Source organism: Panthera tigris, chromosome C1 (assembly GCF_018350195.1).
Source record: "Panthera tigris isolate Pti1 chromosome C1, P.tigris_Pti1_mat1.1, whole genome shotgun sequence".
Classification (NCBI taxonomy): Eukaryota; Metazoa; Chordata; class Mammalia; order Carnivora; family Felidae; genus Panthera; species Panthera tigris.
The window spans coordinates 41713925-41727496 of record NC_056667.1 but is presented as its reverse complement, the minus strand read 5'-3'; the positions used below and the strand labels follow the sequence as shown (position 1 = coordinate 41727496).

The window sequence follows — 13572 nt, the reverse complement described above, 5'->3', positions numbered from 1 at the left end:
GCTTTAGGGCAAAAGAGAATATAATTGAGAGAATAAGGAAGACTATGGGTATCAACAAAGAATAATAAGTAAGAGGAAAAATGGAATAATGCCATGAATAAAAGAAATGACCTTTTCAACTACAAAGTGAAGCAGAATTATTAGCCACAACATAACTCAAATGTCGAAGAATTGTGAGAGAAAAAAAGTGAGACTTGAAATAAACAAACATAAAATATGACTTGAAATAAAAACTGAATTAGAAGGAAATCAGTCTGCCAAATCAGATAAGAAAAATAAGTGATTTATAGCTGGTAAACTTTATTGAAAACAAACTGTAATAAAGAATAAGAAATACAGTTACTGTTTTTGAAAAAAGATATCTGAACCTGCACAACCATAAACCTAGGGGACAGATAAAGACAGATAATATTAATGGCAGTTGTCATAAATGTCTAGGTGTTACTGAAAAAACTATGGAGGCCTCACAGCTTTTTACAGATGTACCTTTATAAACAAATACAAAACACCATCTTGGAAACACCAAGGATGTTGAGGATGACATCTGATCATCTTACTTCTGGACAATATGCCACAACTTCTTGCCACAAGGCAAGCATAATGTTCTTATTCATCTTTGTATCTCACACCACAGAATATATTTAATGAATGTGAAATAATAAACATTCAAATTTGAGAAATAAATGTTTTTTCAAAGCATCTCTTTTAAGAGTATTTAGGGCACAAATATATAAAAATAGTTCATTTTAAAGATGTGACTCTACCTAACCTAGTCTAATAGTGTTTGATATTCCAAGATAGGACTATCTCACAAATAAAATCTGCTAATTGTATCACAGGTAAAAAAAATAAATAAATAAAGCACACATTCTAGCTACTATTTTCTAGTGTCCAGAAAAAAGTCATTGCACTAAATGCCATAGGTAAAATCGTCACATAGGTTGTTCTCATAATGGTAAGCCCTAAATTAATAAATCCAGTAAGACATTTACGTGATTCTAAGAGAAAGTACAAAATGTTTATCGAATGTACAAATGAATAAGTGGATAAAAGGCTGAACGAAGGGGAAAAAAAGAAAGAAGGAAAAAAATGGAAAAAAAAGAGAGGGAAGGAGGAAATTACTTTATACCAGGAAATAGTGGAAGGAGTAATTGGGAAGTTTCCATCCTGTCTAATAAAACAACAAATTTTAACCATTATTATAACAAACTAAGTTTCAAAATAAGATTTTTCTTTTCTTTTTTTTTTTTAAGATTTTTCTTTTAAACCACAATGATAATACTATTGGACATTTTAGAACGGATTTTAAGAAATTTAAATTTAAGAAAGGCTTCACATGGCAAATAGGCAATGAATAGTTTACATAATTCTGTTAATGTATGTGTAGCATGCAAAATTTCATTTTAGTTACAAAACACAGCTTAATTCAAGACGAAAACATTCATTTGCTTTTGAAACCTTAATTAAAATTCATTTTGGGAGTTAATGGTTAGACGTTAAGTATAGTCCAAAACAAGGTATACTTACAATAAGAGGGGAAAATGAAAAGATCCCACCACTAATATTACAGATATAAAGTTAATTTTATACCTTAATCAAAATGTAAATCTGTCACTGATTATCAAAAGCACAATCAATGATACATCTAATGACTAAGTAAATCACATATATAACATCTTGATTTTCTGTCATGAAATTCCTCATCCTTGATCTAAGTCATACAGTATTATGAGCTGATTTCACTGTCAATTAACTAAAAAATGAAATTTACATATAATAACAATATTTTTCATCTTCAATTATGTATTTAACAATGAAAAACATTCCTTCATGGTAAATCTTACCTCATTGTATCTGTTGCTGGGAATTTTGATACTGGTTTTCCGAACTTCCATATCAACCACCAGACCTTGAACTACTGGCAATGTATACTGGTAATTTCTGAAGTCCTGGGCAAAAGCAGATTGAAATGGAATAAAGAATTCATCAATGGTAAGATCTGACTGATAGTAGTAAAATCAGAACAAAAGGAAAGAATGTGAAAATTAAAAGAACTCATTTATTTAAATAATAAGGAAATGTATAATGAAAACCCTCATGTGTATATTCTAGCTCTCCAATTAGACTATAAACTCTTAGAAGGAAGAAGACCAGTTGCATATTCCCTCTACATATTATATTAAACAAATATTTGAATACTTATTCTGCTTTAACACCACTTAACATTTTCTGGATGTTACCTGCCTCCTCCCTCTAAAGTAAGCTCCAAGAAGGTATGGACTCTCACTTGTCTTCTTGTTATATCCCAAATGCCTGGAACAGCCTAGGCACCCAATGAATATTTGTAGGGTAAAACATACATATACACACACCACATCCAGTGTGGCTGAAGCAAAGTGATGAAGAGTGCAAGGAGCTGATGTCAAAGTGACAGCATACAGCTAGATTTCATATGGTCTTGGAGGCCACCACAAACACCTGTGCCTTTACTGTGAGATTTTTGACCTATTTTAACAGATCTCTCCGGCTTCTCTGTAAATAGATGGTAAGGGAACAAGAATAGAAGGAAGGAGATGAGATAAATGTAACAAAAATAATTCAGGCAAGAGACAGTGATAATTTAGACCAAAGTGTTACCAATTCAAAAAGTGGTGAGAAGTTATCAGTTTCTGGGTACATTTTGAAGGGGAAACTGAGAATATTTGTCACGGATTGAATATGGAATGTGGAAAAAAAAGCAAAATCAAAGATGATTATGAATTATATGGACTGGGCAACTACAAACTGCCATTTACTGAGAGGCAGAACACAGTGGGAAAGGGAAGGTAGCAAGTCAGAAGGCTGCAGGAGAAGAACCAAGAAAGAAAGGTGTCCAAAGAAACTAAGAAATGAAAATGTATAGATACGGGTAAGTTGGATGTAACTGTGTGAAAATTGTCTTCTGATTGCTTCTATTTACTCAGGGAAACTGGGACTGGGACATCAGCAAAAAGTGAGAAAAGGAGAGGAGACACTGGAAATTTGAGAAAACATGAGAATAGGAATGTGTTATGGACTAGGAAAGATTGTCAGGTAGGTCTAAGAGTTTCCTAATGGTATTGGTCATGAATCTAAAGTGAGACTGGGGGTGCCTGGGTGCTGAGTTGGTTGAGCATCTGACTTCACCTCAGATCATGATCTTCCAGTTCGTGGGTTCGAGCCCCGTGTTGGGCTCTTTGCTGACAGCTCAGAGCCTGGAGCCTGCTTCCAATTCTGTGTCTCCCTCTCTCTCTCTGCCCCTCTCCTGCTCACATTTTGTTTCTGTCTCTCAAAAATAAATAAATATTAAAAAAAATTTTTTTTTTTTAATTTTTTTTTTCAACGTTTTTTATTTATTTTTTTGGGACAGAGAGAGACAGAGCATGAACGGGGGAGGGGCAGAGAGAGAGGGAGACACAGAATCGGAAACAGGCTCCAGGCTCCGAGCCATCAGCCCAGAGCCTGACGCGGGGCTCGAACTCACGGACCGCGAGATCGTGACCTGGCTGAAGTCGGACGCTTAACCGACTGCGCCACCCAGGCGCCCCTAAAAAAAAAAATTTTAAGTAAGACCAGTAAATAGGTGACTCTTTTTGTCTTCATCCACATGCAGGCCTGGATAAAGTTACGAATGAAGGAAGAAGTAGATCCACACAGGTATGTCGACTGACTTTTGATAAGGGTGTAAAGGCAAGTAAATGAAGAAAGGATAGTCTTTTTAACAAATGGTACTAAAACAATTGGACATATGAACAAAGGGTTTCTAACAATGTCTCACAATCATAAAATTTAACTAAAAATGAACCACAGAACTAAATATAAGGCATAAAAATAAAACCATAAGCCTTCTACGAAGAAACATGGGAGAAAATATTTGTGATGTCATTCTAGTCAATAAGTTCTTAGATATCATATAAAAAGCATGCTCCATAGAAAATTAATAAATTATACTTCAACAAAATGAAATATTTTTGTTCTGTGAAAGACACTGTTAACAGAATAAAAAGAGAGACCATAGACTAGGAGAAAATATAACAAATGATACAAATCTACCAAAGGACTTACATTTAGAATACATGAAAAACTCTCAAAACTCAACAAGAAAACAACCACCATATTTTTAAATGGGCAAAATCTGAGTATTCACTAAAGAAGATATAAAGAGGGCAAATTAGCACATGAAAAATGCTCTGAATCACTCATCTTAAGAAGCACAGAAGTTAAAATCACAAAGGTTAAAACCACTAAACTCCTACTGGAATTGTAAAAATTGAAAACAAAAAAGAAATAAATACTGGGCAAAAAAAGAATTCTTGTATATTACTTGTGAATGTAAACTGCTACAGGCATGTTGGAAAACAATTTCACAGTTCTTTATAACATTAAATGTACAATATGGCAAAACTAAGGTTCACACAAAACTTCATACATGAATGTTTACAGCAGCTTTATTCATAGTCACCAAAAACTAGAAACAACCCACAGATCCATCTACAGGTAAACAGACAAACTGTGGTTCATAATGCAACTGAATACTATATAGCAATAAAGACAAACGAACTACTGATGCTGAAGTTTACCAGAATAAGCCACCCCAAAATATGCCTCTGTTATTCACTGTTCGGCCAGTCTAATTTTTAGGGCCTCAGCCAAAGAACCAAAGATGAGTACAGGAAAAAGATTTTTATTTCCTTAACAATATACGTAACAACAAAGATGAACCGGAAATGCATGATGATGAGTGAAAGAAGCCAGACTGAAACGGCTACGTACTGCATAATTCCAATTATATGATAATCTAAAAAAGCTAAAACTGTAGGGAAAGAGGATCAATGGTTACCAGACATTAGGGGTACACCAGCAAATTTTCTGGAATGATAGAACTCTTCTGTATCCCAATTGCAACAGTGGTAGTAACATAACTCTACATTTGTCAAAACTCTTAGAAGTATACTCCATAAAAGGTGAACTTTACTGTGTATAAATTTAAAAAAGTTTTTTTTAATTAAGAGGTAGATTTAACCAGGGTTTACATTTTGCTGGGCTAATAAAACAGAGGGTAAGATACAGAAAGGACCTGGAATCATTTAAAATAAAAGTGATTTTAATGATGAAACCAGGGAATCTTAGGAAAGGAGAAAAATAGAGGGAGTGAGAGGTAGTAGAAAAGTGTTGGAATCAATAGATTGGTAAATTCTGTTAAACTAGAGACAGAGAAGGTGGTAAAAGGGTTCAAAACAAGTCTCTTCCATATGTGTTATTTTGGTATGTGGACTCTTTTGAGCTGAAGGCAATTAAGACCCTGCAGGGTCAAGAGAACTTTTGCCCTGTCTTAACTACCTAGAAGAATCTAAATTGGGGGTCTTTCTCAGAATTAAAGTTATTATTAGAGATAAATTTTATCTGAGTGACCCATCTGTATGGTAGGGCATACATCTAATTGCCAAGCAGCTGCTCTTCTTACTGCCCTGTAAATTGCTCTCCTCCCTTTGGTAGCCCCAGGCCCCTATCCCATTCTTCAGCTCAGGAGGAATTTTACCTTTCTGTCTATGAACCCCTCATATATGTGAGGTTTTCATATGTACAAAGTTAGATTTAATTTTCTCCTGTTAATCTGTCTTGTGTCAATTTAATTTTTAGACCAGCTAGAAGAATCTTTGAAAGATAGAGAAAAATTTTCCTCTCTGACAGTGGAGATGGAGAATAAGGTGCTTCAGGAGATATTCCACCAAGTTTGTATAAATGAACTGATACAGGCAATAAAAACCATAGGCTTCTGTTACTGGATTACAGGATAAATATCTCCTTTTCTTTCCAAAGCAGATTACAATCGGTAAAAATAAATAAATAAATAAATAAATAAGTAAGTAAGTAAGTAAATAATCTTGTCAGGGTGCCTGGGTGGCTCAATTAAGTGTCCGACTTGAGTCATGATCCTACAGCTCATGGGATCAAGCACAGCATCAGGCTTTGCGCTAACAGTGAGGAGCCTGCTTGGGATTTTCCCTCTCTCTCTCTCTGCCCCTCCCCTGCTCATTCTCTCTCTCTCTCTCTCTCCCTCCCTCCCAATAAATAAACTTAAAAAAAAAATTATCTCGTCAAAAATGTGACTAAAAACTAAAGTTACCAGGAGTGACAAAGTGATGGGGACTGAAGTAGAAGGAGGGAAATGGAGAGGGAGAAAGAGACAGAGAGACAGAGAGACAGAGAGACAGAGAGACAGAGAGAGGGAGGGAGGGAGGGAGGGAAAGGAAGATAAAGCGGGAGAGGGCGATCTTATAGATTAAAATATAATTTTAAAATTTTCACTTCTGGGAGTGCCTAGCTGGCTCAGTTGGTAGAGCATGTGACTCTTGATCTCTGGTCATGAGTTCAAGCCCAACACTGGGGATAGAGATTACTTAAGAAAATAAAAAATAAATTAAAAAAATAAAATTTCCATTTCAGGACAAAATAGAGAAAAGGGGACTGAATTTACCTTCCTGCCTGAAACAACCCAAAACTACACAGAACATATGAAACAATGATTTTCAAGAGACTGAACCTCAGACAACAAAGGACAGTGATCCTTAAAAGGCAGGAAGCAAACAAGATGAGCTCTGTGATTGTACAGGTTATGCCTCTAGAGAGTTTACAAGCTCAGGTGCAGGAAGGGAGAACCCAGGCAGAGGCTGACAGATTTCCTGAGTTGAGGAAACAAAACTAAGACTCCAGGAAAACCACTGTAGCTATACTTCACAGGACAGAGCATCAGAGAGGAAAAAACTGCAAAGAACTCCAAAGACTTGCAGAGGGTCTCACTCCAGAAGTCAGAAAAGTTCTGATTAGCAAATGTGTCTGAGGAAACTTGTTGAGGCCGGTGAAAAAACTATTTGAAATGATTATCAGGAACACTGTCTGGTACACAGGTCTGGGAATAGTGCCTACTCCTAAAAACCACAGAGGAAAACCTCATATTCCATGAGCATTAGGTAGAGTATTACTGTATAATAAACAATTTCACTGGACTTTGCTCCTGGTTCCTGAGAGGTAGCCTCTAAACCCTTGGAATTTCCTGAGTGATAGGAGTGTCTGTTATTCAGTGGTGGATCCCTGATAGTCTATGTTAATTTAGTGAATCATAATAGGTCCCTAGATAGTTTATCCTAACAAGATGACCCAAGGTGGGAGCTAGCCATCCTAGAAAGATCAGCCATGTGATAAGAGGATGGGGCTTTGAGGCACATGATATCAGGGGGCTCAAGACTGAGTTCAATCACATGACCAATGACTCAATCATCATGCCTAATAAGGAAACTCCAATAAAAACTCAGGACACAAAAGCTCCAGTGTTTATTCTGTCCATATTGTTATATATCAACATACCAGCAGGGTGACATGTCCCAGAGGGCACAGAAGCTTCTTAGGTGGGGCCCTCCCAGACTTTGTACTCTGTGACTCTTCTCTCCACTGGCCCTGATTTGTATTTCCTTTACTACAATAAAACTGTAATCTATACTATATAGTATAGTATATATACTTTGCTGAGTTCTGTGAATAATTCTAGTGAATTATCAAAACTGAGAGAGTAGTGGGAATGCTAACATTTGTATCCAGTTAGTCAGAAGTATGCGTAGCCTGGGACTTGACCCTGGTGTCTGAAGTAACAACAGTCTGGTAAAGAAATGTGCCTTTAATCTGTGAAGTTTGGCCTAATTCCAAATAGGGCCCAAAGTCATTACAAGTACTCCGAAGGGTCTTGCCTTAGTGCTGAGGAATAATCAGCACTACAGTAAACAAGACTTTGGTTCCACTTTACAAATCTTAAAAATCAAGACTTGCAAGAATCAAACTATTTCTAGGTAAATTAACTGCCTTACTTGTAACAGAACTCAAGTTTACAGGAATACAAAAATACTCACCATGCATCAAGGTAAAATCATAATATTTGGCTTCCAATAAAAAATTTAAAAATATCGGGGCACCTGGGTGGCTCAGTCAGTTAAGTGTCCAATTCTTGGTTTTGGCTTGGGTCATGCTCATACTGTTTGTGAGTTCCAGTCCCACATTGGGCTCTGTGCTGATGGTGTGGGTCCTGCTTGGGATTCCCTGTCTCCCTTTCTCTCTGCCCCTCCCTGCTCATTTTCTCTCTCAAAAATAAACAAATAATTCCCTGCTCATGGGTTGGAAGAATAAATATTGTCAAAATGTCAATACTACCCAAAACTATCTACACATTCAATGCAATCCCAATCAAAATTGCACCAGCATTCTTCTCGAAACTAGAACAAGCAATCCTAAAATTCATATGGAACCACAAAAGGCCCCGAATAGCCAAAGCAATTTTGAAGAAGACCAAAGCAGGAGGCATCACAATCCCAGACTTTAGCCTCTACTACAAAGCTGTCATCATCAAGACAGCATGGTATTGGCACAAAAACAGACACATAGACCAATGGAATAGAATAGAAACCCCAGAACTAGACCCACAAACGTATGGCCAACTCATCTTTGACAAAGCAGGAAAGAACATCCAATGGAAAAAAGACAGTCTCTTTAACAAATGGTGCTGGGAGAACTGGACAGCAACATGCAGAAGGTTGAAACTAGACCACTTTCTCACACCATTCACAAAAATAAACTCAAAATGGATAAAGGACCTGAATGTGAGACAGGAAACCATCAAAACCCTAGAGGAGAAAGCAGGAAAAGACCTCTCTGACCTCAGGCATAGCAATCTCTTACTCGACACATCCCCAAAGGCAAGGGAATTAAAAGCAAAAATGAATTACTGGGACCTTATGAAGATAAAAAGCTGCACAGCAAAGGAAACAACCAACAAAACTAAAAGGCAACCAACGGAATGGGAAAAAATATTTGCAAATGACATATCGGACAAAGGGCTAGTATCCAAAATCTATAAAGAGCTCACCAAACTCCACACCCGAAAAACAAATAACCCAGTGAAAAAATGGGCAGAAAACATGAATAGACACTTCTCTAAAGAAGACATCCGGATGGCCAACAGGCACATGAAAAGATGTTCAACGTCGCTCCTCATCAAGGAAATACAAATCAAAACCACACTCAGATATCACCTCACGCCAGTCAGAGTGGCCAAAATGAACAAATCAGGAGACTATAGATGCTGGCGAGGATGTGGAGAAACGGGAACCCTCTTGCACTGTTGGTGGGAATGCAAATTGGTGCAGCCGCTCTGGAAAGCAGTGTGGAGGTTCCTCAGAAAATTAAAAATAGACCTACCCTATGACCCAGCAATAGCACTGCTAGGAATTTATCCAAGGGATACAGGAGTACTGATGCATAGGGGCACTTGTACCCCAATGTTTATAGCAGCACTCTCAACAATAGCCAAATGATGGAAAGCCTAAATGTCCACCAACTGATGAATGGATAAAGAAATTGTGGTTTATATACACAATGGAATACTACGTGGCAATGAGAAAGAATGAAATATGGCCTTTTGTAGCAACGTGGATGGAACTGGAGAGTGTGATGCTAAGTGAAATAAGCCATACAGAGAAAGACAGATACCATATGGTTTCACTCTTATGTGGATCCTGAGAAACTTAACATAAACCCATGGGGGAGGGGAAGAAAAAAAAAAAAAAAGAGGTTAGAGTGGGAGAGAGCCAAAGCATAAGAGACTATTAAAAACTGAGAACAAACTGAGGGTTGATGGGGGGTGTGAGGGAGGGGAGGGTGGGGGATGGGTATTGAGGAGGGCACCTTTTGGGATGAGCACTGGGTGTTGTATGGAAACCAATTTGACAATAAATTTCATATATTGGAAAAAAAATAAAATAAAATAAAAAATAAAAAATAAAAAATAAATAAACATTAAAAAATGTTTAAGGGGCACCTAGATGGCTCAGTCGGTTAAGCGTCCAACTTTGGCTCAGATCATGCTCTCATGGTTTGTGAGCTTGAGACCCACATCAGGCTCTGAATCAGCTCAGAGCCCACTTCAGATTCTGTGTCTTCCCCTCTCTTTGCCCTTCCCCTGCTCACGCTTGCTGTCTCTCTCTCTCAAAATAAACATTAAAAAAAATTTTTTTTTTAAATACCAAGAATGCAAAAGCAGGAAAATACAACTCAAAATAAGAGGGGGAGGGTGCCTGGGTGGCTCAGCTGGTTAAGCATCCAACTCTTGATCTTGGCTCAGGTCATGATCTCAGCTCAGGTCGTGATCTCACACTTTGTGAGATGGAGCCCTGCGATGGGCTCTGTGCTGACAGCACAGAACCTGCTTGGGATTCTCTTTCTCCATGTCTCTCCGCCCCTCCTCCACTTGCACATGTGCTCACGCTCTCTCACTCTCTCTCTAAAATAAATAAATAAACTTAAAAAAAAAAAAAAAAAGAGGGAGAATTAATCAATGGAAACTGAGCCAGAACTGATAGAGATGTTAGAATTACCAACAAGGACACTATAGTAGTTACTATATATTCCAGATATTCAAAAAATTAAGTACAAGGAGGATATAGAAAAAGACCTAAGTCAAATTTATAGAGATGAAAATGACAATGTTTGACATAACCCCCCAAAAAAGATGTACTTGACAGTTTTAACAATGCAAAATAAGATTGATGAACAATAATAACTGTCCAAAATGAAACACAGAGGGAAAAAAAGGAGTATTAGTGAGCTGTGAAATAATTTCAAGAGCCTAATATGTCTATAACACAGAGTCCTTGAAGGAGAAGAGGGAGAGGAAAGAAAATGTTCTTTGATGAAAATTATAAACTCACAAAAATAAGAAGCTCAACGAACTCCAAGTATAAGAAACATGGGGAAAAAAAAAAACAACAACCCTATATCAAGGTACATAATCAAAGTGCTCAAAACCAGTGATAAAAAGAAACACCTTAGAGCAACCAGAGAAGGAAAAAGCATTATATACAGAGGAACAAAGAGGGAAAATAAAGTCCTCATCTGAAACAATGCAAACCAGAAGAAACAGTAGAGCGAGTATTATTCATCTTTAAGGCACTCAAAGAATACAACTATCAACCTAGAATTCTACATCCAGCAAAAATATCTTTCAAATATGAAGGTAAAAGAAAGATGTTAGAAATATAAATGCTGAATTCCTCACCAGCAGACCCACACTACAAGAAATGTTACAGGAAATCTTTCAGGCAGAAGGGAAATGACACCAGATGGAAATACAGATTTATACAAAGAAATGAAGATCACTGGAAATGGCAACTACATAAGTAAAGCTACAAGAGCTTTTCTTATTATTTAAATCTCTTTAAAAGATAACTGAAACTACAACTACAACGGCAAGACAGAGTGAGGAAATAAATCCAGTCCCAAAAAGCAAGTAAAAAGCTGGGTAAATGTTTTTTTTTTTTTTTTTTAAGTTTACTTATTTATTTTGAGAAAGAGAGAATGAGTGGGGAATAAGCAGAGAGAGGAGAGAGAATCCCAAGTAGGTTCTGCACTGTCAGTGTGGAGATCATGACCTGAGCCAAAATCAAGAGTTGGATGCTTAACTGACTGAGCCATCAAGGTGCCCCTGGGTAAATGGTTTTTTAAAACACAATCATTACAATGCTCTGGAATTAGAACAAAAGCATATAACACACTGAGATGTGTTTCTTCATGAAAACTACCGAACTTCAAGCAAGAACAGTAGAGCTGAGTCTGTGATCTTCTTGCTTGGGCCTGTGCCCTAGCCTTCTTAGGTAGTTCAAGGTAGTCTATGAAATAAGCTCTGCTACTTGAAGGATCTTACTTGATTTGGAGTGGTGTCAGCTACAGTGGTAATTTCAATGGTTAGTGAAAAGGGAGGGCCAGCAGCTCAGTTAGCCTGAGGTTTGAGGTAAGTAATGAGCAGGCACATTAGCCAAAGATTTAATGAGGAGTTCTGGGAGGTGAGATAGCCATAGAGAGCTTCATAAACTCTCCAAATACCCAGAATTGTCCTTAGTCGATGCACACATACAGCAGAGCCTGTGCATGTGCAAAGGAATATGGGAGATCCTAGCAGAAAGGAAACAAAGTATGAATCCCAGTCCATACACAGATTTATCATAAAAGAATGAATGACTTACTGGCTTGAGATATTTGAACACAATCTCTGACCAATCTTGGGCTAAACAATAAGCTACACAGACAAAGAGGACACCTCTATGATGGCAAGCTTAAAATAAAAACAAAATAGAATGCTAGGTGCTTTAATTGTACATTACCTCTAGTCCTCACAATAATCCTGCAAGGTCACTTAGATAGTAAGTGTATATATAATCAAGGGCTGAAATCCTGTACTGTTTCACTCAAAAGCTCCATATATTTTCCAAAGAATATATGTATGTTTTTCGTTTCCTACAGCATAAATCTTCACCTGCCTGAAGCAGCAGAGGTATGGCTGTTAACAAAAAATGAAATCCTTCTCTTCCTTCTCCTGTACAAATCCCAGTAAGAAAAAAGTAGATAAAAATTCCCAACTTACTGCAAGAAGATTCATGATGGTATGTCCCGTCTCTCCAAACAATGGCTTCCGAAATCTGACACTGAACAGTGGGCATGGATAAACTATGGAAATGAAAAATAATCAGACTAAACTTGACAGCTTAAAATTTTGGCAAAAGAGGTATCAAAGTTCATAAAGTTTTCAAAATGTAACTGTAATAAAGCATATGAAATTTAGGGCTCAAAAGTATTTAGCATGGTAGCATCACAGACAAATTCTGAGCCTTCTACAATAAATACCAAAGTAAATATTCTGATGACCAGATAAGCTTTTTGATGCAGCTTTCTCCAAAAAGAACTATAACATCTTAGGAAGCACTCTTCTTCAAACTGGATTAATATGATCCAGGAAACAAACCTCTTCTAATTCCTCTGTATTCATTCTTATACTTCTCCCAACCAGGATCCTCCTTAGAAAAGCCAAACATGAGGTGGCCTATTAACTCGCTTACTTATTCCTTGAACTTTATGGAGTGAACTACCTATATAAGACAGGAAGATATACAAGTTCTTTCCTCTGGATACAACCCACTCCTTTCCCTACTTCATCTGGATAATTCAAATGCCTCTTTCACAATTCAGTCCAGAAACACTTTGTTCTAAGAAATATTTCTTATCCAACTCCTTCATTCTTGGTGAAGTTAGAGTCCATCTTCAAGCTCCAAAAGAACTTTGTTAACTTTGAGCATGTGTTTTAACACAATATACTACTATAATCATGATTTCTGTATGTCTTTCTTACAAAGGTTTCTAAGAGCCTGTAACATATCTTAGCTATTTCTGAATTCACAGGATTTGTTATAAATGGTAGGCCTTTATTAAATTCTTATTGAATGAGCAAGGGAAAGAATGAAGTTGACTTGCTGAAAACATAAAATATACTGTTTTATAGTTTACAAAATAAGTTTTCATTATCGTTTTTGATCCTCTTAACAACCTTACATACTTACAGCTCGAGTCACTTGCCCAAAGTTACAGAGCTGGTAATTCACAGAGTTAAGAATCTTACTCAAATGGTCTGATTCCTAGACCTTGCAAGTTTGATTAGGTGAAGGTGTAAGGTTTAAAAAAAAG

At 37.0% G+C, this 13572-nt stretch overlaps 1 protein-coding gene across 2 annotated transcripts in view; it reads right to left on the bottom strand.

Annotated features, from left to right (window-relative positions):
- ZFYVE9 (zinc finger FYVE-type containing 9) overlaps positions 1 to 13572 on the bottom strand; it is a 214321-nt gene that overhangs the window by 43893 nt on the left and 156856 nt on the right. For both annotated transcript variants that reach the window (XM_042997157.1, XM_042997158.1), the window contains exons 12-13: positions 12479 to 12561; positions 1845 to 1949 (exon numbers count right to left, since the gene is read on the bottom strand). In XM_042997157.1, the coding sequence (XP_042853091.1) occupies positions 1845 to 1949; positions 12479 to 12561 (188 nt within the window). The remainder of the gene's footprint in view (positions 1 to 1844; positions 1950 to 12478; positions 12562 to 13572) is intronic.